This window comes from Fusarium oxysporum, chromosome VIII, assembly GCF_013085055.1.
Source record: "Fusarium oxysporum Fo47 chromosome VIII, complete sequence".
Taxonomy (NCBI): Eukaryota; Fungi; Ascomycota; class Sordariomycetes; order Hypocreales; family Nectriaceae; genus Fusarium; species Fusarium oxysporum.
In genome coordinates this window covers 2,716,258-2,739,878 of record NC_072847.1, presented here as the reverse complement: position 1 = coordinate 2,739,878, position 23,621 = coordinate 2,716,258, and the positions used below count along the sequence as shown (strand labels likewise).

The 23,621-nt window shown below is 49.5% G+C and overlaps 7 protein-coding genes across 7 annotated transcripts; 3 read left to right on the top strand and 4 right to left on the bottom strand.

Moving 5' to 3' along the window:
• Positions 1–1,097: 1,097 nt before the first annotated feature.
• On the top strand, positions 1,098–5,124 carry FOBCDRAFT_263503 (uncharacterized protein). Its single transcript, XM_031187937.3, has 2 exons — positions 1,098–2,916; positions 2,989–5,124. The coding sequence occupies exons 1-2, from the start codon at positions 1,278–1,280 to the stop codon at positions 4,947–4,949; spliced, it is 3,600 nt and encodes a 1,199-aa protein (XP_031035202.2). The 5' UTR covers positions 1,098–1,277; the 3' UTR covers positions 4,950–5,124.
• An 820-nt stretch (positions 5,125–5,944) lies between these two features.
• Positions 5,945–7,513, bottom strand: FOBCDRAFT_49803 (phosphoribosyltransferase-like protein). The gene has a single exon (XM_031187938.3). The coding sequence runs from the start codon at positions 7,416–7,418 to the stop codon at positions 6,033–6,035; it is 1,386 nt and encodes a 461-aa protein (XP_031035203.1). The 5' UTR covers positions 7,419–7,513; the 3' UTR covers positions 5,945–6,032.
• A 2,705-nt stretch (positions 7,514–10,218) lies between these two features.
• On the top strand, positions 10,219–10,976 carry FOBCDRAFT_49787 (RNA polymerase Rpb4-domain-containing protein). Its single transcript, XM_031187941.3, has 2 exons — positions 10,219–10,399; positions 10,459–10,976. Exons 1-2 carry the CDS (start codon positions 10,268–10,270, stop codon positions 10,777–10,779), a joined length of 453 nt encoding a protein of 150 aa, XP_031035206.1. The 5' UTR covers positions 10,219–10,267; the 3' UTR covers positions 10,780–10,976.
• FOBCDRAFT_278365 (P-loop containing nucleoside triphosphate hydrolase protein) lies at positions 10,860–11,531 on the bottom strand (the record flags this gene model as incomplete). Its single annotated transcript, XM_031187942.2, has 3 exons — positions 10,860–11,141; positions 11,189–11,402; positions 11,464–11,531. 3 exons carry the CDS (start codon positions 11,529–11,531, stop codon positions 10,860–10,862), a joined length of 564 nt encoding a protein of 187 aa, XP_031035207.2.
• A 455-nt stretch (positions 11,532–11,986) lies between these two features.
• FOBCDRAFT_205510 (pseudouridine synthase DEG1) lies at positions 11,987–13,627 on the top strand (the record flags this gene model as incomplete). Its single annotated transcript, XM_031187944.2, has 1 exon — positions 11,987–13,627. The coding sequence occupies one exon, from the start codon at positions 11,987–11,989 to the stop codon at positions 13,625–13,627; it is 1,641 nt and encodes a 546-aa protein (XP_031035209.2).
• Positions 13,628–13,649: 22 nt separating this feature from the next.
• FOBCDRAFT_230060 (GPI-GlcNAc transferase complex, PIG-H component-domain-containing protein) lies at positions 13,650–14,528 on the bottom strand. Its single transcript, XM_031187945.3, has one exon. The coding sequence runs from the start codon at positions 14,368–14,370 to the stop codon at positions 13,735–13,737; it is 636 nt and encodes a 211-aa protein (XP_031035210.2). The 5' UTR covers positions 14,371–14,528; the 3' UTR covers positions 13,650–13,734.
• A 1,386-nt stretch (positions 14,529–15,914) lies between these two features.
• FOBCDRAFT_278362 (uncharacterized protein) lies at positions 15,915–20,925 on the bottom strand (the record flags this gene model as incomplete). Its single annotated transcript, XM_054706557.1, has 4 exons — positions 15,915–19,866; positions 19,958–20,269; positions 20,318–20,444; positions 20,493–20,925. The coding sequence occupies 4 exons, from the start codon at positions 20,923–20,925 to the stop codon at positions 15,915–15,917; spliced, it is 4,824 nt and encodes a 1,607-aa protein (XP_054562532.1).
• Between the last annotated feature and the right edge of the window lie 2,696 nt (positions 20,926–23,621).

Below are 23,621 nucleotides of genomic sequence, written 5' to 3'. Positions count from 1 at the left end.
GCTGACAGAGGCAGCAGCCCATCCCAGCTACTAAGGTACTGAGGTGTGATCCCTTTGTGGCAGGGGTTGGCAAGGGTCCATAGGTGAGACGAGCGAGAGTCACGCGATAAGACATGGCACAGTCTAATCAATAGTACCAATGGATTAGCGAAGGCGTCAAGATTTGATTGCCAATCGATCTGCATAAATACATTTCCGTAGATTTGTGTACTTGTTCAAGATTGTATAACCATTCACTTGGAGACAAAGTCACCAAAGTTACCAAAGTCATCCACCAAAGGTCGTCACCTAAACCAAGACCTGGAGCTTGAGTGGATACAGGTATTTCGGTGAAAGAATACTCCTGGAATAGAACTCCAACTATTTTTAACCCTTACTTCTTTGTAAGCAAAAATGCCTTACAGCCTATCGTCGTTAGACTGTTAGGGACTCTTGTTGTCTTTGTCGAGGTTGAATCCTCAAGGTACCTACCTCTATCCCTGCCTTTTGTTCGAAGAGCTTGATCAAGCTGGAGTGGGTTCTAGTCGGACCCACCAAAGCTTTAGCTCTCCACTCTCGTAAGTCAAGGATCAAAGAAAGGCGAACGTGAAGTAACAAAGCGAAATGGCCGAGAGACACTTCTTGCAAATGCGAGTTCGCCTTACTCACATAAATTCAAGCAGAATTGTGTGATATTATCACAGTCTCCAAGCTATGATCCTTTGTGAGTACCTCTTATCTGCCAACATAGTTCAAAGCCATTGCCATAAATGTCCGTTTCTCCAGACGTCATTGGTAGGGCTGAGCAGGGGGGATTCTTAGCTACCTGTCTAAACTAGGCCCAGGTCCATATAATTGATCAATGGATATTAATATCATCCTCCAGTATCAAACGATGTGAGCGTTCATATAAAGGCGGGAATAAAATTAAGTAAACTTATCCAACAAATGCTCTTCGTATCACTACTAACTTATGATGTGGCCAATCCTTTGAGCAGCAGAATGGCCTTTCTTTCATTGGCCCTATCCCTTTAGAGTCTTTGAATGACTAAGGTGGCAGTGACAGTGGCAGGCAGCAACAGCCCTATTACCATTTCTCTTTCACGCTCTCGAGTTGAGGTACTTGCGTGACACAGACTTTCAATCACAGTCAGCTATGACTGGAACATTCAATAAACGAACTTTGCCAGAACCTGTCAAATTTCGGCACAAGGTCAACTGTTCTATTCCCCAAAATTTCTGAATCTTCCCTCTTCATCTTCCCATCTCCCCCCCTTCAACAACAATAGAGAGGGGCCATGGGTCTCGGGCAATTCAATCTCGACCTCAGGGTCGCGATAGAAGCTCTTGATAGCTTCTCTAATGTATCAAATCTGCGCAAGGGCGATTCTGATGGAGAGATCGCTTTCACTTATACGCCTGAAGCAGAACACGAAGCCGAACTACCCCCCATCGATGTTCAAGCACTATCAAAAGATGCAGACTCGTACCCAAACCACCCGGGATTTATGATCTTCACTTCCTCAGAAACACCAACAGACCTAGAGAAGTGGCTGGAAGAGACCTCTAGCTTGACCGATGGCACTACTATCGCGGATGCCGTCACATTGATTTCTAGCATGTTAGCTACAAAGCTGAGCACTCCCAATCAGTCAACTTCACAGAAACCGCCCTATTACGGCGAAGAATCAGATGTTGATCTACTCTCCGATGACGAAGACTCCTTCTTTGAAACCGAGTTCGATGAGATAGACATTGACCCGTTACTACCTGGCGAATTTGCCTCAGAGAACACCGCTGAAGCCGATGATCCAGAATCAATGGCACGTCTGAAGCGTCACTTGCGAGAAGCCAAACAAAAGGGGTTCTGCATCTCCATCCCGCCTGAAGAAATACGACAGTCGTCTTTCGGCCTCTTCTCGCTCTCTATTCGAGTATGCAAGCTTGGGATCCCTGAAGAAGCCTTGGAAGCTTGGGGTCTTGGGCCGATCGAATACATTGTCATGCTTTGCAAGCTACCATCAACTTATCCTCATGTGTTGGACTTCCAGCATCTTCCTCCCGACCAAACCCGAATGCACTTCAGAGTCGGCAAATGCAGCAGTCCGCGGCCAAGTTATAAATCCATGAGGCAGATGTTTGCAGGAGTGGACGATCCAGCAATGCCAATAAACAGAGACGAAGAGATCACGGGTTCCTTTATTCCCCTCTATATGTCGTTGTCACTCGATGCACTTCTCAACCGTTTATTTCCAACCCTTTTACGGCTGCGCCGATCAGAAGGGATATCATGGGATGAAGCACGAGAACTGGAATACAATTTGAGCCTACGTCGCCATTCTAGAGACATGTCAGATCACGCTCAAGATATGATTGTCTGTCAGGACCGAGACTCATCTGATGATTGGTTCGAGCCTGAGTTCCTTCAGCATGACTACCTATCGAGGAATGCAGACGAGATTAACATTGTTCTCATTGCGATGCAATTTGGCCTCCAGAGATTGATCAAATGCACCAAGTACTGTCTGGTTTGCCATCGAAGAGCAAAAGGAGGGTTTGAGGCCGTAAAACCTTTCGTTTGTGAGAATGAGCTTTGTCTCTACCAGTATTTGTCCCTTGGTTTCGGCCAGAGCATCGAACACGAGATTATCAACAATCCATACGTGGTCGACCTTCTTGTGAGCTTCTTCTATGCTGCTGTCACCCGTTCCCGTCTCCGCGAGTTTCCCAGAGGACTAGGTCTCAAATGTCCCTCGTTAGCGTTCACAGCGAGCGCTTCTACCCCGGTCAACGCTGATGCTTACTTCAAAACTGGCGTGTTGAGGTTTGAATCCAAAGACCTTACTACATGCAGAACTATCAAGGCGGGCCATTGGTTACTGCTTTTCGTCCCTGGAGCCAACACGCTGGATTCCCTGACACCAGTCATGAGAACATGTAAGTGAAACCTGATGCATGCAAAACCGTGTCAAGTATCGGCTTGGACAAGAAGGCTAATAAAGTATGTAGATCGCGAGAAACATATCTGCTGTGTCGAATCTTGCATCGACACCGACTTTACGTTCAAGGTCATGCATACGTTCACGAGTCTTGACAATATAGGACAGGAAACACCAGAGAATTCTGTGAATCAGGTTACCCAACCTACCCCAGGTGGTGTAAAAGTATTGATTTACAAGTATGGACAAGACATCGACGAACTCGAGGATAATGTCCGTGATGAAGCACTCAACTTCATGACCAGTTGCATCCCACCTGTGCAAACAATGAGACAATACCTAAAAGAGGTACCCGGGCGCCGGCTATCTTCCTGGAGAGGAATGGAAGGATCAACACTCCGTCTGCTGAACTGGATCGTTTCCTCGAATAGGTCACATATTGTACAGGATAGCCCAGTTCCTGGGGCATCTGCAACAGAGGAACAAACACAGAACGGCAGCCTTGTTGGCGGCATGAACAACCACTGGATGCAGTTTCGTTTTGCACAGGGCTCTCCTGAAAAGGAGCTCATTTTTTTCAATGAGCTGCAGAAAATACCGAGGTCTCGAATCGGTAGAAGCTACCAAACACTTTTCGCGTGGCATGGAAGCCCTCTTTCCAACTGGCATAGTATCATTCGAACCGGCCTTGACTTTTCGAACACGCTTCATGGGCGTGCCTATGGCAACGGCGTTTATTTGGCAAGAAACTTCGAGACTAGTCGCGGATATTCCAACCGTGATACGCTGAAAGGATGGCCAAGCTCAGCATTGAAGGTCGCGAGTGCCATCAGCATGTGTGAGATCGTCAATAATCCATCTCAATTTGTGTCGACGGATCCATTTTTTGTCGTCAACAGGATCGATTGGATACAATGCCGCTATCTCTTTCTTGAAGTCCAAGCACTTCAACCAGAATCCGCAGTCCCCCTATCCTCTGAAGGATTATTTCCTGATAGGGTGCAGGATGAGTATTATATCGAACAAGACCCTGCTTACCAATTAGCTTATGGACGGCAGCAACGAATTCATATCCCTCTATCAGCCATACCAAAGTCTCGTCGACGTGCATTCCGGCAAGGCCAGCAGAATGGCACGGGTTCATCCATAGACCATCCTATCGTTCTCGATGATTCGGATTCAAACGGAAGCCCTAATCTCAACGATTCAAGCTCTTTGGAAAGCCCTGAAACAAGCGACGATATCGATGTTCTACTAGCCTCGGATGATGAAGGTGATGACCTCCAGTTCGTAGGAACACGAAAAAGACGGCGGACGTCTACAGACTCGGGTCTGGGTGAAACACAACAAGGACCTGACGATGTAACACCATTTCAACCAGGTCAGCTTGATATTGATTCTCTGCCTAAACTTGCCGAACCTACGTGGGCATCATCATCACCAGCTGCTCTACGCGCACTCAACAGCCAGATCAAAGACCTACAAAGGACCCAGTCCAAAACCAACCTGGCCACGCTGGGATGGTACATCGACTTTGACAAGCTGGATAACCTCTTCCATTGGTTCGTCGAGCTTCACAGTTTCGACTCGGACCTACTACTTGCCAAAGACATGGCCAGCCATGGATGCTCGAGTATCGTGCTCGAGCTTCGATTTGGTGCTTCTTTTCCAATCTCGCCGCCTTTCGTTCGTGTGATACGACCTCGCTTTCTACCTTTTGCTCAAGGAGGTGGAGGTCATGTCACAATTGGCGGCGCTATATGCTCAGAGCTGCTCACAAACTCAGGTTGGTCCCCGGCTCTTTCACTGGAAAAGGTGTTCCTTGAAGTCAGAATGAATCTCTGCGAAAGGGACCCTCCAGCTCGTCTCGAAAGAGTCCATGGTTATCGCGGTAATAGAAGTTCGGGGAACATGGACTACAGTATGTTCGAGGCTGTGGATGCGTACCGACGAGCGGCTGTGTCCCATGGATGGCAGATCCCGTCCGATCTTCAGATGTTGCAATCCATGAGTAATATTACGGAGACGTAGTGGCATCAACAAATTGGGGACCCCTTTCTGACAGATATAGAGAATATGTGCCCGCCTTGTCACGAATTACGAGTTATGAGTACTCTTGTTTTTCTATAGGGGAGTTAGCTGAGAACCAGACTCGGGACATCCAGTAAGTAGATCATAGGTAGTAATAAAAACCTTTCTACTATGATATTTCTCTTCACAACTATACTTGCTCACTTGACTGGTGATGGAACTATCTACTTTTCGTCTTACGATCGACATTCCGGAACAGCATGAAGTGACATATTTAACATTTTTTTCTTATATTTATTTCTTGAACTTTTTGACAGCATCGCCATTTGCAAGGCTAACTGAACCGCCGACCTAGTCTCCCGTCACAGCACAGCAACTAGGCCAGCACCTGTCTACTTTTGGTTGATCCAAATGTCTACGTTTTGATTTTACTTCTATGCGTTTTCAGGACTAGGATGAGAGAACCGAATCTCCGAGAAATGTCCTTTGGTTTATATCTCCAAGCATACCACTCTTTTTCCAACCTCGAAAGGTAAGAAATACAGGTATTACCCCAAGACAGATGTTTAGGAAAGATTGTGTAGAGCAAAGAGAAGAATTAGGTCCCAGGAAAGGAGAACACGGTAGTCCAGGCTAAGGAATAGGTGAAATTGTGCAGCATAGCAGAAAGCAAGTTAACCCGTGCCCCAACCCGCGCTGCAGTCGTTCAACCAAATCCCTCCCTCCAATAATCTTCGTTGCACACTGTCGTGTGCCGGTCCAAGTACCTTATCGATGTTGTTTGGTGAGTGTAAATGGGAAATTTTTAGAGAAAAAGAAACGCCAGCAAACCAAATCTGGCGGACGGCGAATGCAGTATGATGCAGAAGCTCCCCGGTAAACTCCAAAACGAAAATATCCCATATCATTTCAGCGCGTCGCAACTCGGGATAAACTTTGCGACATCCGTGGCAGAGGGATATGTCCCGTGAAAACACGAGTACCCAGTAATCTCGACGTGGTGCTATTCATGAGGAAACGAGCCCTCATATGATTTGAGTAGATGAAATCCTGTTGACAAACCGTAAGTGCGCTTCCAGCACTCTAGTTGTGCTGGAAAAGGACGCTGATAGACTCGCCGTGATGAACACGACGGATAGCCTCAGCAAAAACGGCCGAGATATCGAGTACCTCAAGCTTAGGGCAAAGACGGCGATGCTCGTTTTGAGGAACAGAGTTGGTTACAAGCATCTTGTCAATGGCAGAAGCATTGATGCGAGCGATAGCGTCGCCACTGAAGACACCGTGGGTGACGAGGGCATAGACTTGAGTAGCGCCCTCCTTCTTCAGAAGCTTCGCAGCACGCGTGATCGTGTTACCAGTATCGACAATGTCGTCAACTAGAATGCAGATGCGGTTTGACACATCTCCAACTAGCATCATACTGGCGTTACGATGCTCGGTAAATCGAATGGGCCGTCGCTCCTTTGTAGCAAGACATGAGTTTTCAAAAGCAGCAAAATCAGAATTCTGTGGTATTACCTTGTGAATCAGAGCAAAGTCAGTCTTGAGACTGTCCGCAATCAAAGTAGCTCGCTTTGCACCTCCAGCATCGGGAGACACAATGACAGCGGTGTGGTGATTAGGAATTTGAGATTGGATGTAGTTCTGGAGTAGCGCCTTTCCGTACAGGTTATCGACAGGAATGTCGAAGAAGCCCTGATACTGAGGATCGTGCAAGTCCATCGTGATAATATGATCGGCACCGGCGCAGGTGAGCAAGTCGGCAACGAGAGTACCAGCCTGAGCGATCCACTGCTTGTAACCAGGCTTAGGCTGGAAAGCAGAGATGTTTGACTGGTTCTCATAGTCGTGAGTGGTGTAAGCATTCCTCTGGGAAGAGGTCGAGTTCTCTGCGTGGTGTCCACGGGCCTCAGAGGTGCTGCTCGAGATGGTGTCTGAGCGACGAGGAGTGCTGAAGACGCCATTATTGCCGTTAGCACCATTTGTCGCGCCCTCGTTTGCGAGAGCTGTTTTTGAGAGCTTCTCGGTCAAGTTGTTGACACCATTGGGCAGGCCAGCTGACTTAGGGCCACCTGGACGAGGCGTGGGAGGAACACTCTCAAATGTGTAGTCTTTGGAAGCACCAGAGATCTGCGACAAAGGTGCGCCGGCTTTGTTATAGGGCCAGTCGGGTTGTCGCGAATAAGGGAAGAGTGGGACAACGGCGGTGACTCGTTTCGCAGAGCCAGTCTTGCAGGCTGAGATCATGATACAGAGATCGATGAGGTTGTCGTTTACATTGCCGGAGCCAGATTGTATGATGTAGACATCTTTGCCGCGAACTGAGTCCTTGATTTCGCAACGGCTCTCGCCGCCAGAGAATTTTCCAAGAATGCGATTGCTTGCCGGAACACCAAGAATTTGGCAGACATTTTCTGTGAGTTGCGGGTGGGAGTTGCCTCCCAGAACAACAATATTGCGCACCATGGTGAAGGTGAAGTTGTGTCGGTTTGTGGTAGAGGTGAAGGTTGCTGTCGGCTAGAAGAGCAAAAAGTTTTGATGCGGCGAAGGACGGAAGCGGAAAACGGATGCGGAGGGGCCCCGAATCGGAGGGGTGAGTACGTAGTTTTTTTTTTTTTTACCCTCTGAGGGGGAAACGAGACCGAGTCAAGAGCTTCTAAGCGGTGGAATGGAGTTTCGACTGCTGTTGATGAGACAAAGCAGAGATGGAGAAGACCTGAGACAATCCGAAACAGGTCGGAGTAAGACTGAAGCCAGTCGAGATCGAAATAGAGGCTGGGTTGAAAGGTTGCAAGTTTAAACTGTGTTGACGTCCTATTGTGAATTTTTTTAAACTCGGCCTCTGTCAATGGCAGCCCCGGGTTCTTGGAGCGCAGCAACGGCAGTGTGTGGGGTGGGGAGCTTGTGGATTTAGCGGAGGTGTGATTGGAAATAGGTCGTTCAAGTGTCGAACCGTGCTGCAAGAGTTGGCTAGCCTGGCCTGGCCTGGCAAGCAAGCAAGCAAGCAGTGTCCGGTACGGCACGGTAATGCAATGCGAAGCCGTGAACGCTGTAGCCGATGCTATTATTGACGGAATTGGGGAATTTGGATGGCTGCGTCCAGATACCGTTTTGGCGGACCAACAGGGATTCAGGGCCGAAGTTGACGCACAGGAGAGTCGGACAGGGCCAAATCGACGTCACTGTGCTGTGCTGTGCTGGAGCAGGCGGCTCAGGCTCAGTGTTCAGTGCTCAAAAGCCGGATGACAGGGCAGGGATCTCCAAGTAAACAGACGGTCTGCCGGTGTCGGAGGCAGTGTGATTTTTCGAGCAGACAATATTTACTATGAGGCGCTCGACAGTGAAAGTAGCCGGAAATTGTCTCCAAGGAGAAGATGTTGACGAAGGGAGACTCCCAGAAGAACAAAAGCCAAGCGACAATCGACGAAATAATAGTCGAGGATGGCGCGCGATGGTCGTAACGACGGGCAGTCCCCGGGTGGAGGAGTGGAGATGATGGGGAGTGGAAGGAGATCACAGACCCATTGTGTGAGATGTTGAATGCTTTTGTAGGTAGTGAACAAATATAACCTTTGTGGAAGAGGGTCAAGTTGGACAGGCTGAGTTTATGGTCAAATCAGAAAGTATCCGTTGTGCTCATTGTCAAAGTTGAGCTTGTAAATGGATGATTTATTAGAGCCTGGTACATGAGGTGATCGGGGGAACCCTCCAGCAACCAAAAAGATGATGACATGGCGGCACCCGCCAAGTTGACATTCCCACAAGGTAAACTTACTAAAAAATACTAAGACACAACTGACGCCTGATACTTTCCGATTTAGATATATCTGATGCTTTGCGATATCTCATTCTTTACTTACAGTATGGATTATATCAAGTCCTTAGCTTGACAAAGCTATGTTATGTTGCATATCGGATTTTCTTCTAATAACTCTCGAAGATACCTAATTAACCTGAAACTCGAAAAGCCAGAGGTACCTACCTTATACATGGCTGACTTGTACCCACCCCCGCCAATTCTCATGTATCCAGGGTACTCTACGGATAGAGTCAGGGCATCTGGAACTCTCCCGTTCCGCCATTTAAGAACCCCCGTGGTCATCGATTTATGAGAGATAAAAAGAGACTGAAAGTATTTTCAAGCAGGGATAGCGGTTGCATACCGCCATATCATAATCCGAATATCCCGCTCTGTTCTTTTTTGGTATTGTATTCTCTGCAGTTGTAGAGGAAAACTCGGTACTCCCGCCAAACAACTTTCTCCGTAACGCCGTGAATAAGGTGCCAATAAACTCTTTTGCTTGAACTGTACGACATTGGATGCTCAGCCTGGCAGGGGTTGTCAGTCATTTGATCTGTGCCAACCCAAATCATTAGGTGTTCGTTCTCAGAAGAACAGCCCAGAAACTATTCTCTTAACATGGCGCTTTACGAGACCAAAAAGATCACCACTGCTTGAGGTACTTGGCTGTTCTCCCATGTCCAAATTCCACGACGAGGTACAAACAAACATAACCATTGTCTCAGCCTGGAACTTATCGAGGCTTCTAGCTTCCTGTTCTTCTGATGTGGCCGGCATCGGTCAACCTTTGTTCTGGAACAGTGGCTTGCATGCATGCCTTTTCCTGTGGAGATGCACGCGACCTCCTTCTTCGAACATAGTGGCACGCAAAGAGCTAAGACAGATAATTTGTCAATTCGACATATTGTCCTATTTGATGATGCCATTGGGCATCATATGACTCCCTATTGGATCCTGTATATGCATACTACCGCTACCGGTCCATGTTCAAGATGCTCCTCAACCTTAGCGGATATCTCTCGGTTTCTCTCCTAATAATTGAAACCCCTTATTGGTTCGATGTATGATAAGAATTCATTGGACGGAAAAAAGAAAAGAAAGGTATAAAGTGATGCACTCTGACGTGTGTCCAAAGTCTTCCCCAGCTTTTAGCCAGACTCACATGCAAAAATACACCGCATTCAACTTCACGTATTAGCTTTGCCCAATAAGAAACCACGTCCAAAATTCACACAAGGTAGCAGAAGCCAGATCGTAAAGGAACAAGCTGCAGTGTAAAAAGAAGAGAAAATGGAACCCTCCAGTGTCGCACAAGAATTGTAGCACGCTCCAGGCCTGCATCCACTGGAACACCTCCGCTGATTCAGAGCTTGTCGAGGTACTGGTCTTTTGATTGGCTAGTGTCAGACCGTCCTCTTTCTGCAATACTGGACTCCACTATTTGATCTAGACCTTCGTTCAATGCTTCGTATCAATCTCACAGCTCGTTACATGAGCTCACTCAACACTCACCATGAAGATTCTTGAGGCACAATCGGCTGTTCTCACAAATTACGAGGTGTATCAGCACGTATCAGAGCAGCGCGAACGATACAAAAATGCCAAGCGTCGTGGTCCCCCAAATCTCGAGACGGTAGTTCGCGAAGTAAGATTTTTCATTCATATCAAATTAATGCCCAGAAGCACAACTGACACTCTTCATAGCTCCTCCAATATCTTCGCACAAACCCTGGTCCTCTAAGCCAAGAACCCCTCCCCTATACTGAGGGATGCATATCCACGCTTCTAGAACGCTTACGGCCTTACAACCTCGCAAAGGGTGAAGTCGTCATGATCATCAACCTGCGCCCCGCCTCGGTCGCTGCTCTCAATACTGTTGTTGAGGAGATGTCTGAGCGATTCAACGAGGAGCAGCAGGAATCCATGGTCAATATCATCGCAGAAGTCCTTGGCCAATTCCCTGCTGCGGAGGAGGGTGCTGAGGAAGAGGGCGCTGATGTTTCTATGAACGACGCCGCTGCCTGAGCTCTCAGCCCACCAATACAATAACTAATTACTAAATCATGTTCCCACTACTCGATCAAAGTCTCGCCGCCCCTCAAATCTCATAATACTGCGCATGTGCTTGCGCTCTGGCTGTCTGCGCCCGTTGTCAGAGTCATCGCCGTCTTGCACAAATCTTCAAACGCCAGTTTCAACAATTCACCCGTAACTGCCGAACACTCAACATATCGATCAGCTCGCAGAGTTTGCGCAACCTGGTATCCTTCTTGCGGATATATAATTCCGTTTGGATCTTGCTCCGATCTCAGATCACGCTTCAGCCCAAGGATGATAAGGGGAAGGGTGTCGATGCGTTGAAACGATCTCTTGATTTCGTCTTTCCACTATCAAATCTGAGTTGCATGCTTGGTACCGTTTATGGAATACTTACATATCTCTGCATATTGATCAAACTCAATCGTTGGCTGATGTCGTAACAAATGACAATGGCATCAGGGTCAAGGGTCCTCCAGTTATCAGGACATGATGTGTCGAAGAACTCGAATTGAAACTTTTTGGCTCCTGTCTGAATACCGAAGATGAAAGGTTGATCCATATCACGGAGCATGGGAATCGGGTTGGCTTTTTCACCTGCACTGAGTCGGCTGAGGATATGGATTTAGTATGATACGTCGAGGAATCGATGGAGGAATTTAGACTACATACGAGAGAAAGGTTGTCTTGCCGCACTTTTCATCGCCTACAAGGAGAATCTTGATCACCTCGGGGTCCATTTTGCATGTGAGAGTACCAAAGTCGTTAGTATGCTTATATTCAAGTTTGATGCATGGAAAATGAACCAGCTCGAGAGGAGCAGATACGGCGTCTATTAAATGAATGCCAGAGATAGAGATGAGATGAGAGCTGTACGTAACTTATCAGTATACCCCCAACTGTGGCGTCGTGTTTAGCACAGCCACATTTACAAGACAAGCCACATCTCGAACTGCAGCAAAGCCCTTTTCCACTTGTAAACTCTGATGGGTCTGCATATAATCGCCCAAAATTGGAACCCACCAACTTCATGAGACCCTTTGGCCGTTGTCTTGGGCGGCAAACTTCGCTCGAAGGCCTAGTCAGCCGAGTCAAAAGTCGAAATTTCTCGCAACCCCAACCTCAACTAAAAAAATCATCAAGTGGTGATTCTTCAAAACTTCCTGTGCAGTCAAAAGGTGCCAAGTACCTCACCATGTCTGCAGAGTCGAATTATCAGTCATGGACCAAAAACGGTCTCATTCAGAAAGTCAAGGAACTTGAGGCTGAACTCAGGAATCGACCTGCTCCAGGGCCAGAACCAAAACCTGAGATTCAGCCTGAGAATGAAGAGGGAGATGAGGCCAAGAGGACAAAACCAAAGGGGAAGAGAAAGATGGATCCCAGCAAATACTCCACACGATATATCGCCTTGAAACTTGCATATCTGGGCAAGAATTACGGTGGCTTTGAGTTTCAGGCCATGGCCAACGCTCCATCGATTGAGGAGGAACTGTGGAATGCTCTCACAAAAGCATGCCTCATCTTTCCCGAAGATGAACGGATTGTCGATTTTGACTGCTGCGAGTATTCAAAGTGCGGTCGCACAGACAAAGGAGTCAGCGCCTTTGGCCAAGTCATCGGCCTTCGAGTTCGAAGCAACAGGCCCCTACCCAAAAAGCGAAGACGTCTAAGTGAAGCAGGCGAGGCAATGGTCGTTGACGAACAAGCGGGAGAGAACGCAGAAGAAGAACCCGTGGAGGAGACACCATCTTTCGATGATATCAAGGATGAGCTTCAATATCCTCGACTACTTAACCGTGTTCTACCCCCTGATATTCGCATCCTCGCCTGGTGCCCGTCTCCGCCACCAGACTTCTCCGCTCGTTTCTCATGTCGCGAGCGTCAATACCGATATTTCTTTACACAACCTGCTTTCACTCCTGAACCCAGCGCTGGTGGTGCAAGGAATGGTTGGCTCGACATTGAGGCGATGCGCGAGGCGGCTAAGCGCTACGAAGGCGAGCATGATTTCCGCAACTTTTGCAAGATCGACCCTGGAAAGCAGATCACAAACTTTGTTCGCACAATTTACGAGGCCGATATCGAAGAGGTCAAGGACGTCAGCTCAGCTTTGCCATATCTTTCTGGATCCCAGTATGTCCCTGCAGGAGGCTTGCCCAACGATGGCACCGTGTACCCCAAGGTGTACTCGTTCAACGTCCGAGGGTCCGCGTTCTTGTGGCACCAGATTCGTCACATGGTTGCTGTACTCTTCCTTGCAGGTCAGAAGTTGGAGACACCTGACGTTGTGACGACTCTGCTCGACGTTGAAGCCAACCCCTGCAAGCCTAACTATGTCATGGCAGATGAAGTGCCCCTAGTGCTCTGGGACTGCATCTTCCCTGGTCTAGATGCTGCCCCCGTTGACCCCGCGGCGAAGAAGACCGATGGCCTTGACTGGGTGTACCTTGCAGATGACCCTGCGCTTAGCAAGCCTGGTCCCTTTGGTGTCATGGATGGTATGTGGGCGTATTGGCGGGAGCGCAAGTTGGACGAGTTGCTCTCGAACCAATTATTGCAAATGGTGTCTACACAGCGCAGCAAAGATCCCTCGAGGCATGTCACTCGTCCTGAGCCCTCGGGCAAGCAGGCGAACAGTGTAGTTGTCTACGAGGGTGGCAACGGTGGTCGCATGGGTGGCCGCTACGTGCCATTGCTGCAAAAAGTTAAACTGCAGTCTCCTGAAGAGCAGAATGAGAGATATGCTATCAGAAAGGGGTATGCTAGTTCAGAAGATATGCGAAACCAGAAGGGCATTGGAAAGCGAAAGGTAGATGAGGCCATGGATGAGTAGACATCGCACAATGCCTTTCAGTATAAAAATAAATAAAGAATTAAATCATATCATCGTATACTGGACACATCCATGTGTTAAACGCTCCTCTATGGGTATAATTCCTTTTAGCCCAGTGATTTATCCTCTCCTCTTTGCTCATACAAACACCGCCGAACACCCCTCCAAACTTCTTCCACAATCTTTCGTCGTGGTAACAAGCCTGGAAATACAACCACCACGTCATCCTCGCCCTCAACTATAACAATGAGGTAGTATCTTACCTCAAACCCGAGAAACGCTTCATTGACAAGAATGTCTTGGATCTTCTCGGTTGGTATGAACCTCGTCGCTGTACCAGCAAGATAACTCCCTGGACTTTCACTAGTCTGTACACCCAAGCCTCTCATGACAAGAATGCTCTCGCTGGCGTAGCCTCTTCGACTGGATAGCCATAGCACAGCTATACTCGCGGGAACGAGGACAGATAATGGTATGTTTTGCGCAAGGGCCGCTGTCGAAGTTGGTGCACGGAGGTATGAAGCTGGTATGATCTTGAGGAGAGAGGGAGGGGCGTAGGCAAAGAGAGGATGTAGAGTCAGGCGCGCGTGGAGTAGAAGAAGGGCGAAGATCGAGAGGAGAATTCGAGAGATGATAAGTAGTGTATGTAGAGCCGGTGGTATCGGCCGGAGAGTCGTGACTGTGAATTCGGCGGTTGTTGGAGAGGGATGTCGAATGAGAAGACGGGGCGATGTTGAGAGCATTGTGACAGGTTGGAGTATGTTCAATGATCGATCATGGCTGTAAAGAGTGTTTCGGGGGAATTTATGGCAGGGAGTCTTCGGTGAGGTCGAACGAGATCGTTGTTATTGCAACATGGTTGTGCTGTGTAATTGTGATCGCAATGCGATTGCAGTGGTGTTGAAGGGTGAATCGAAGCTGTTCACTGGTGATCCACTGAAGCTACAGGTGTCACCCACTGTAGCGCCCCAACACCGCCCCACCAGCCACAATTGAGAGGAAGGGTATATAAGTTGTCAGTATTGACATGATCCCCGACTGTAATGGTCTAACGGTGAAGGCGCTCAAACCCGCTCAACCGCCCATCCCAATACTGTAGTACTTCGGTACCTCAGCCCTCCGCCGCGCCCCGTCCGAACGCTGCGGTGGCCGCCCACTCGTGCAGGTAACTCACGATGCTGGAACTTTGCGGCCCTAAGCACTGGAGATGACCCTTGAGGGAGGTTTCACTCTGCAGAGATCTCTCCCCCGTCGCGTGGCGGGTGGGAACACGTTAGTGCGGGGGGATTTGGGATGGCAAGTGGATGAGATGGAGCAGCCAACTGTCTTTTTTTGCATTTTTTGACCATTGACACCAACAGACAACACCATTCTAAAATATCGATACAACCTCTTCTATAGTCAGTCAATCACATATCAGCTTCTTGTACTTATACGACATCGGGTTGGGGTGATTCGAACCCTCAAGTGCATCTCATACCTGGCAGACGTGAAGCTATCACCACTCCTTCGCTCCAGGAAATCTGCTCCCAACACACACATACACACAATTATTATCGAGTATAACCATAATGCAAAGCAGCTGTTCATTCAATTCGTAAGTACTAAAACCCTCCGGGGGAATCAAAATGCATTTCCAATCCAGCTTGTTTCAATCCATTCCTACCCATCTTTCACCCATTTCCATTTCCAATTCCCTTTTCCTCATCCCCTAACTCAAACAAGTACCGCGAGGCAACATTGTATAAAGCAGTCGCTACGTTAATCCCCTATCACTTCACCCATTTTTCTCCTCCATCAGCCTCCGTCAACCTTGATCTCCCCGATACCCAATATTTACTACCTCCAACATTCCGCCTTCATGTAAATATAACAAGATACAGTACGAGTACTGCCTCCATCCTCCTCAAACATAGTCTGTAAGTAAATGTGGTCATAATTTGCAGAAACCTTCATGGTCCGACCAAAAGAAATGTAAAGTCGTATACGTTCATTGGCATCCTTGCCAATAATGCGAAAAGGGCCTTGAGAGATCCGAAAGTGATATCAAGAGCGAAGAGAGAAACAAGATGCAATAGTTTCCAGTCGTCATACAGCTAAATCCTTGAAGAAAAGGACAAAGAAGTATAATGCCAAAATGCGAGCCTTGAAGGACTATGGTATCGACTCGTGATGAGAGAGAACGCCGATCGCCATGCACAGAATCGAACAATACAAAGGTTTATAGGGAGTGGTAGAAAGGAAGAAAATAATGCACAGCGCGCTGGCCACCGTCGCGAGAGACTTCCTAGATCATCTCGTTTCGGTTCAAGCCAGTCGACAAGTGCTTGTTTCGAGAATCAATTGGCGAACGCAAAACATCGGGGTTGAATGACACTGGTGGGGGAGACTTCATCTGTCGAGGCATGGGAATGCTTTCGTAGGGAGCCTCAAAAGGAGGAGACCGGACATACTCCTTTCGACTGCGGCTGGCAGAACGAAGTCGCTCAGTGGCCTTGTGAATGCGGCCTGAGATGCTGCTGCTGTCTCCAATGCTTCGGCCTCGGTTGTGGCTCCTGTGGGAAGCTGGAGCCGGAGGGCTGGCCTCTGAAGCTTGATCATTACCAGATGATAAATCGTCGTCCATGACAATCTCAATCATGCCTGATGCAACAGCGCCAGCCTGCTGATGTCGCTGGGCGTGTTGCAGAGGGGCAGGAGGCGGTGGGGGTGGTGAAGCCAAATGCCTGAGTTCCTTAAGAACAGGGGGTGCTGGAGGAGGAGGAGGGGGGGGCATAGGGTCTTCGTGAGAACGTCGTCGCTCACCAGGGACAACTTCTTCAATGCGTCCAACACTGTTCTTGCGTGCGAAGCGAGCAGGGCGCTGGCCAGGCTCATCAGGAATGGGAGCTGACATGCTACGAGGAATAGGAGGTCGCGCTGGTGGCTGGTAGACGGTGGATGGCAGCAGAGTGAGACTGGGCTCGGCAACTGGCTCCTCTCTCTCAGGCGACTGTTGAGGTGAAGTTTCTGGCGAATATCGCTGAGAAAAGCCAGCTGGGATACTAGGCACATCCGGCCTGGGGGTGCTTCCTGATTGATCATGGTTGCCCTCAATGATAAGTCGCATGGCTTTTGGGGTGGCTGGAAGTCCGATAACGGGTCCGCTACGGGCGTACATGCTCCTTTGTGGTGGCTCAGTAGCACTGCGAGGTGGGATGTCGTCAGGCAGCGGCTTTGGCTCAGCAGTCTCAACCGTAATCGCAAGCGCGGGAGAGAACTCGTTAGGATGAGGGATTGAGGGTGTTTGGGCGCGCTTGGCCAGAGACTTGCGGCGCTCCTCGAGTTCCCGTGCAGCTTGTTCCTTCTTTCGTTGACGCTCGTCCTTCATTTGCTTGAGGTCACCAGCATGCTCAGTTGAGGCAGCTCTGCCGTGAACAGAGATAGAACCGTCGAAGTTGGCGACCTCAGAGTTGGCCCTGCGTCGGTGCTCCGAAGCATCTTGCTTGCTCAAGGCCGGTGAGCCAAGACCTCGGCTGCCACTGCGGCTGTGCTTGTTCCTGAATTCCTCTTGGGCAGCCATGGCTGCTCTGTAGTCCTCTTCATCCTCAGAGCCTTGATAATGGTGAATGGCAGCACTCAGAGGCAATGGTGAAGAAGGAGAACGCTGTGCAGAACTCTCCCGGCCTTGACTTCGGCCACGAAGTGTAAGAGCTGGCGGGCGAGAGCGGCCTTCTGGGCTCCTGCGACGGCTTCCACGGCTTGAATTACGGCTCTTTGGCTTGGCAGTTGATCCGCTAACCTTGCGTACTGTGTTTGGCTCAGCGACCTGACCATGTCGCGGAGTGCTCAAGTTCAGCAAGTCCTCTGGGGACATGGGGATGGGGGAAGTAGGCGATCGTTTCGCCTTGGGCCAATTGCGAGCACTGACACGTCCACGTTCCTCAGAAGGTTCTCGGGAGCGTGCAGTTCGCTCTCGGCTTCCAGGACGACTGCGTGAAGCATCCCGAGTTCTTGAATGGCTACGCTGACGACTGCGCTGTCTCTTGGAGTAGTGATTGGCAGCATCCAAGCTATGGATGTAATCTTCTCGGTTGCGCACAGCTTGATGGCGAAGACTTCTTCCAGCGCTTGATGCAGAAGTGACAGAACTTGTCACAGAGGCAGGACCTCTGCGGCGAGTTGGCCAGTGGTAGCGGGTAGAAGAAGTAACTGACTGCTCTGGAGATGTAATGTCGTCGTGAGCCGGCCCAGGATGCAGCTGTAGATTCACGCCCACAGGAATGCGGTCACGGGAGCCATTGCGATGATTACGTGATGCTTGTTGCATCTTCAACATAGTAGCCTGGTCAGGTGGTGGTGGAAAATCGCCCTCACTTGGTTGGACAACGCGTTGAGCGTGCTCTCGCATCATCATCGGGCTCGCAGTAGCAGCGCGCTGTAATGCGGTACCCATCATCATGTTGTCATTGCCAGATGGTGTTCGAGCATGACCAGATCGAGGCTCATAGTCATATGGCACAGCAGACAGTTCAGCAGATCGAAGTGCCTCCCGGTTGAGGTCTGAGGGAATCTCACCAATGGATGGCAAACGCCCACGTCCTCGGGCAGAGACTGGGGTATTGAATCTGCTATTGTTTGAAGGGCGAAGGAAGGCTGTCGTGGCCTCGTTGTTGGAGGCATGAGAGAAAGCGGGAGAGCCGGCAGAGTCAGCGATAGGGGTAACACCCGCGGCAATCGGGGTTTGACCACCGTCGCCAGCAAAGAACTTTGACTTTTGCGTTTGATCACCAAATGAGGTGATGAGCTTGAGAGCAGAGGTCTTTGCGATGCTGCGTTGGGGGCCACGTTGAACACCCGGAGGTGAGAGAGGCGGGCTTAAGATCTCAGGAATACTGGGAGTCATAGTCTGGAAGTTCAGCTGCGCGGCGGATGGAGAAGTCCAAGGCTCAGTAGATTCCTGGTCGGTGCAAGCAAAGCATCGGATAGCTAGCTGCTGTTGGCCATGTTGAACTGCCCACTCTCCCCATTTTCTGATAATGGCAGCTTGTCGTTCCCAAACACTAGGGGCTGAGAGGCATGTGAGGATCAGCGCCTCCATGTAGCGCTTGTGAGAGATATAAACCTCGATGGCGTCGTTGTGATCACCCATACCAAGCATAATCGTAACTGCTGCGTGCACGTCGCCAGCCTCAAGTAGGCGCTGGACGTACGTATGGCCAAGCTTCTGTTGTGAGGTATGGCCGCCGATGCCACTCAGAGCCAACAACATCCAGTCAGAAGAAGTCATGTTCTCGAAGTTTGTGTTCATGATATTGGGATCGATATCACCAAGCCATTTGGCCAATAGAATGCGGCTGGGAGATCCTTGGGGATGCCTACTCATCTCATCCCTAATCAGGTCTTCAACTTCTTTGTTCCATCCGAAGATGGTGTTGAGCATTTGACGGCGCAGATCATCATTGGTGAGACGAGCACTGTTGGCACCCATAGCATGCTTGTAAGGAATATCACTGAGACGCGCCCGAGTAAACTTGAATAGGTCGTGCACCTTGTTGTCGTCAGGGCTACGGGGAACTTCATTGCGCAGGCGAGAAGGTCTTCTTCGTGATCGGCTTGAGGCCATGGAAGGAACACTTGTAGTGCCAAGAGAGTATCCCATGGAATAAGTGTCCAAATCTCTTGTGTTACCGTGAGCACTGTTGCCAATAGTTGATGACCTGATCGAGGTTCCAGCCGAGATATAGGTGTTTTCTGACAGTCCTCTTGACCTCATGGATCCGGGGTAACGGCCAGGGGTTTGAGACGACCCAGCTGAGGACTTAGATAAGGATGAGAGCCCACTTCGGCTTGAGACAGGGCTGGCTGATTCGTAAGGCTCATTACCAGAATCGTAAGCTTGGCGTCGAGTCAGGCGAGCAAATGGTGATAGGTGATCCTCGTCACTCTCGGAAATATTCATGTCCAGGGGGATAGAGCTCGTCTCAGACTCGGAGGCGATAGTAGTAGCTGAGGTCGCTGATCGATCACCAGTTTCTTCTGAGACTGGAGGCGAGGGTGGCAATAGGTTTGCTGGGTGTTGGACATTGGCGACCATGATGGCCGGTGAGTTCAGATCGAATTGCTGCACGGTGTTATTGGGGCCAAGGGTGAACAACGTGGCACCGGGGCCATAGACGGCAAGGCCGCGAACAAGATCGAGAGTCGGGATGGGATCATGAGTGACGTGCTTTGTCCTAACATCCCATGACTGTGTTTGCCTGTGCAGATGTTAGTTGATGATAGGGGTCATGCAGCTAAGCGCGCGCGTAGCCTAGGGCGTTTTATGGTGGTGGCAAGCTGCAAACTTACGAGTCGGAGTACTGAATTATGCGACCGTTTTTAGACCATCCCATCCAGTTGGGTCCATCCATGGAGATCTCAGCCTTCCTGAGGTTTCGAACCACCTTTGCAGGGTCATCAGCGCTATATTTCTTTGCCACGCTCCAGACTCGCAAGTCACCGTCACGCATCTGGACAGCAAGCATGTCCGACTTTTGCCGAGACGAGGAAGCATGCCACGCGAGATTCACGATAGGTGACGGTCCTCTGGAAGTGGTAAGGTTGTGTAAGATAGTGAAGCGTGGTTGCAAGGTTGCAACAAATAGAGAGCCATTCTGGTAGCTGAGACTGTGTTAGTGAGATTTGAGTAAGAGGAGGATAAGAACTCACCCGATGGCAAATGTTCGACAATCAGCTGATGGTGCCAATGCAGTCACAGCAATTTGGTCAATAGTCCTTGAAGAAACATGTTCGGATGTTGATGGCTCAAACATGATAATGCTTCCTTTTGTGTTGCCTTCAAATCGTTAGTCATGATCATGTGAAACTCATTCCAATAACTGACCAAAAGCCACATTGCCATTTTTCATCCACGCTGCGACAGTTAAATGATCATAACAGGCAAATCGAGAGATCTCATCGCCTGTCATTAGATCCCACACAATTGCTGTTTGGCCAGCATCGTAACTGACAACGAAGCGGCCACCACCAGCCTCACTCTGATTATCGACCGCTAACAATTGAACCTCATCAGCGTGTCGAGAAAACCTTCGTTCAATGGTAAGAGTATCATGGTGACAGCAAACAACGGATGAACCCTGGGCGTACAAAAACATGGACGCAGTGGCGGCGCAGGGGTCAAAGTACTTTAAATCGGTAACATGAGGCATCGTGGTGCTGTCTGGGACCTGCGACGTCTTACTCCTTGTTGCAGACCTTCCACCGGAACTTAACGATACGGTGCGATTCCGTGACGAACCGGCCACGGGGACGGACATGATGGGCCTGATATTCTTTCTTGAATCTTGACCTGCGTTAACGGAGCCCGTGTTAGCCAGTCGGATGACCACGGAGGGCTATGGCTGCTCTGCAAGGATGCCCGCCTTGTGCGACGCTGCACGTACTGTTCTGATGCGAATCGATGTCGACGACGAACGACCCCCGATAGCGGGGTCTACACTTTTGTTGCTCTCGGGGTCGCAGGAACAGTCGGAAAGCTACACTTTAGGGCTGTCGAACATGCCTCGGAATCCTCTGCTGCCCGCACCCGGACAATGACGGTTTCTTGATGTGTCGGTAAGCCAAAGTCTCGGATCGTGTTATACTGAATTCTGTTTTGTCACTGCGCGATACGATGCGATACGGGCACGCGGGTAGCGACGGGCAAGTGAGGTTGGACAACGAACGGAACTCTTGGGGCTGTATGTCTCGGCCGCAACGGTGAATAGTAAGAGGCAGATGCGGTGAGGCGAGAGAGAAGTCTTCGGAATGCGAATTAGTGTAAGTGTGAAAAAGTTGAGAAAGTCAAAACACACAAGAAGGCGTAAAGAAAGACTCGATGTGTGTGGAGATGGGCAGAGCAATGGTTTTGCTTGTCGAGAGCAACATCAACCAGGGCAACAGTGGAAAAAACGACGCTACAGGCGCAACTCGGCAACAGTAAGAATACAGCCGCCAACCCTGCTCAGATTCGATGTGATTGCCTGGGGTCGGACAACGCCAAATAGAGATGTGCGCGCAAAGTGGTCGAGGTCAAAGTGTAGCTACCAGGAAGAGCTTGGTAGTGGATGCGGATAGGGATGGAGGATGTGAAAGGGGTGTGACCCGGCGCTTGACTTGCAGACGTAGCTTGAAATCCCTTGAAGATGATTCTAGGGTCCATCAAACATGTCCTTGTGTAGGCTAGGTAGGTGTTGTATGCGTGTGCATGTATGCTGAGCGACAACATGCGACTTAGACGGAAGATATGACAAGGGGTGAGAGGTCCAGGGCAAGATGCAGGAGACGTACAATAGGCAATTAGGGGCATGAGAAAACAGACAATACAGACAATTCCAAAAAGAAAATGAATTGGAATTCCTACCTTGATCCTTTTTCTCCTTAAGAAGAAAGTTGATCAGTCTCTTTGGGGGCTGGTGTAAACGGTCGTTAGTGGAGTTATGATATCAAGGTTCAAGGTAACTGCTGGAGCTGAAGATGTGACAGTGTGATGAGGCGACACCAACAGACAGGGAGACACAATACACAATGCAAAGGCGGAAAGAGAAGACTAAGAAGAGGGAGGCCCAAGAAGGAAATCCAGAGCAGAAAAAGTGCAGGTTGAGATGATTTTGAGAAAGACGCAGACACAGGGTTCGTACCAGTGTGGGTGCCTTTACTGCGTGTGCTATGTGTGATTGACCATCAATCATGGATCAAGGTCGGGGTCCAGAGTCAGAGATGGCGCCTAGAGAGTGGCGTACTGGCCTGTCAGTGGACGATTCAGAAAAGAGACGATATTAAAATAGAGCCCTGAGAGCGTTGGGTTAAATGGATCAGCGGAGACGGACCGGCTCATAGGCAACATGGTACCCAGGGGTCGTCTTGGAGGATGGTCGACGGCGGCTGGGGATTGGGAGCTTGGGTTAACATGAGCACCTTTCTGCTGTTCGGACTCGAGCTAACAAGTTGAGTGGGGTAGAAAAGCCGCAGACGACTGGGATCCCCTCTTGTATCGTTGACAGGGGTTTTGGGTATGGTATAGCATCAGACATCGATCTAAAAGACACCAGTTGAGGCGGAGGCAGTCACTTTGACGTGAATGGATCGTGGCCGGCGGCTGCGGCCTTGCAATGACGAACAAAGCCCAGCGTGGGATTGCCATCGCATCGTAAATTGTCGACTGTGGATCTTGGATTAAAAGACAAGGCGAAATGACAAGCAATGTGTCGTAGCAAGTCAATTGTCTAGCGAGCAATGCCCCCTGCCAAATTTAGCCTCGTGGGCTGGCCGCGTGCCATTGAATTCAAGTCTCTCAAAAAGTCGTTGGATAGCGCATCAAATTGTGTGGTTCACTAGACTGGGACCCCTGTAAATCTCCAGATCCATTCCGGCTTGAGACTCGAGGGACTCGACCTATCAATCAATCAATTGTATTCCATTGTTCGCTTGCAAGCGCATGAATGGCTCGAGTTTCACCATTTGAGATATAACTCTTTATCATGAAAGCACGTCCTTGGTCGTCACGATCTCCGCCGTCGTCTCATCCAAATTTCATCCTGAATTTGCATTGATAGGAATCCATCAATCACGTAGAGCACAGAAATCAATGTCCCTGCGGCCCCTCTTTTGGTGAAATGATCAGAGGTATGCAATATGCAAGCGGCGTCTGGTACGACGACAAGCGGTGGCTTCTCAAGCATTGCAGGACAACACAGCAGAGCATAGTGCAGCAGCCTAGGGGCAGCACGGCGTCCTCCCACGCAGTGCAGTTGCTGTAACGCTGGTGCAGTAGAAAATAGGCACCACGACATGATATGCTCGATCCAGTTGTTCTGGATATCCTTCGAGACCAAAGACTGGTCGGTACCTTACATTGAGGTCTGTGGGTGCATCAACACAACATCCATCCATCTCTGATGGAAGCGTCACAGATGCTTCTCCATGCAGACTGATGCAGCATATCCTACAGTGGGTGTGCTCTACAGCTGCAGTG

Bases quoted from the DNA above. Each gene is read 5' to 3' on its own strand.
- FOBCDRAFT_49787 (XM_031187941.3), top strand. From the start codon at position 10,268: ATGAAGATTCTTGAGGCACAATCGGCTGTTCTCACAAATTACGAGGTG. The intron at 10,400-10,458 runs GTAAGATTTTTC...CACTCTTCATAG, and splicing joins TCGAGACGGTAGTTCGCGAA to CTCCTCCAATATCTTCGCAC.
- FOBCDRAFT_263503 (XM_031187937.3), top strand. From the start codon at position 1,278: ATGGGTCTCGGGCAATTCAATCTCGACCTCAGGGTCGCGATAGAAGCT. The intron at 2,917-2,988 runs GTAAGTGAAACC...TAAAGTATGTAG, and splicing joins GACACCAGTCATGAGAACAT to ATCGCGAGAAACATATCTGC.
- FOBCDRAFT_230060 (XM_031187945.3), bottom strand. From the start codon at position 14,370: ATGCTCTCAACATCGCCCCGTCTTCTCATTCGACATCCCTCTCCAACA.
- FOBCDRAFT_49803 (XM_031187938.3), bottom strand. From the start codon at position 7,418: ATGGTGCGCAATATTGTTGTTCTGGGAGGCAACTCCCACCCGCAACTC.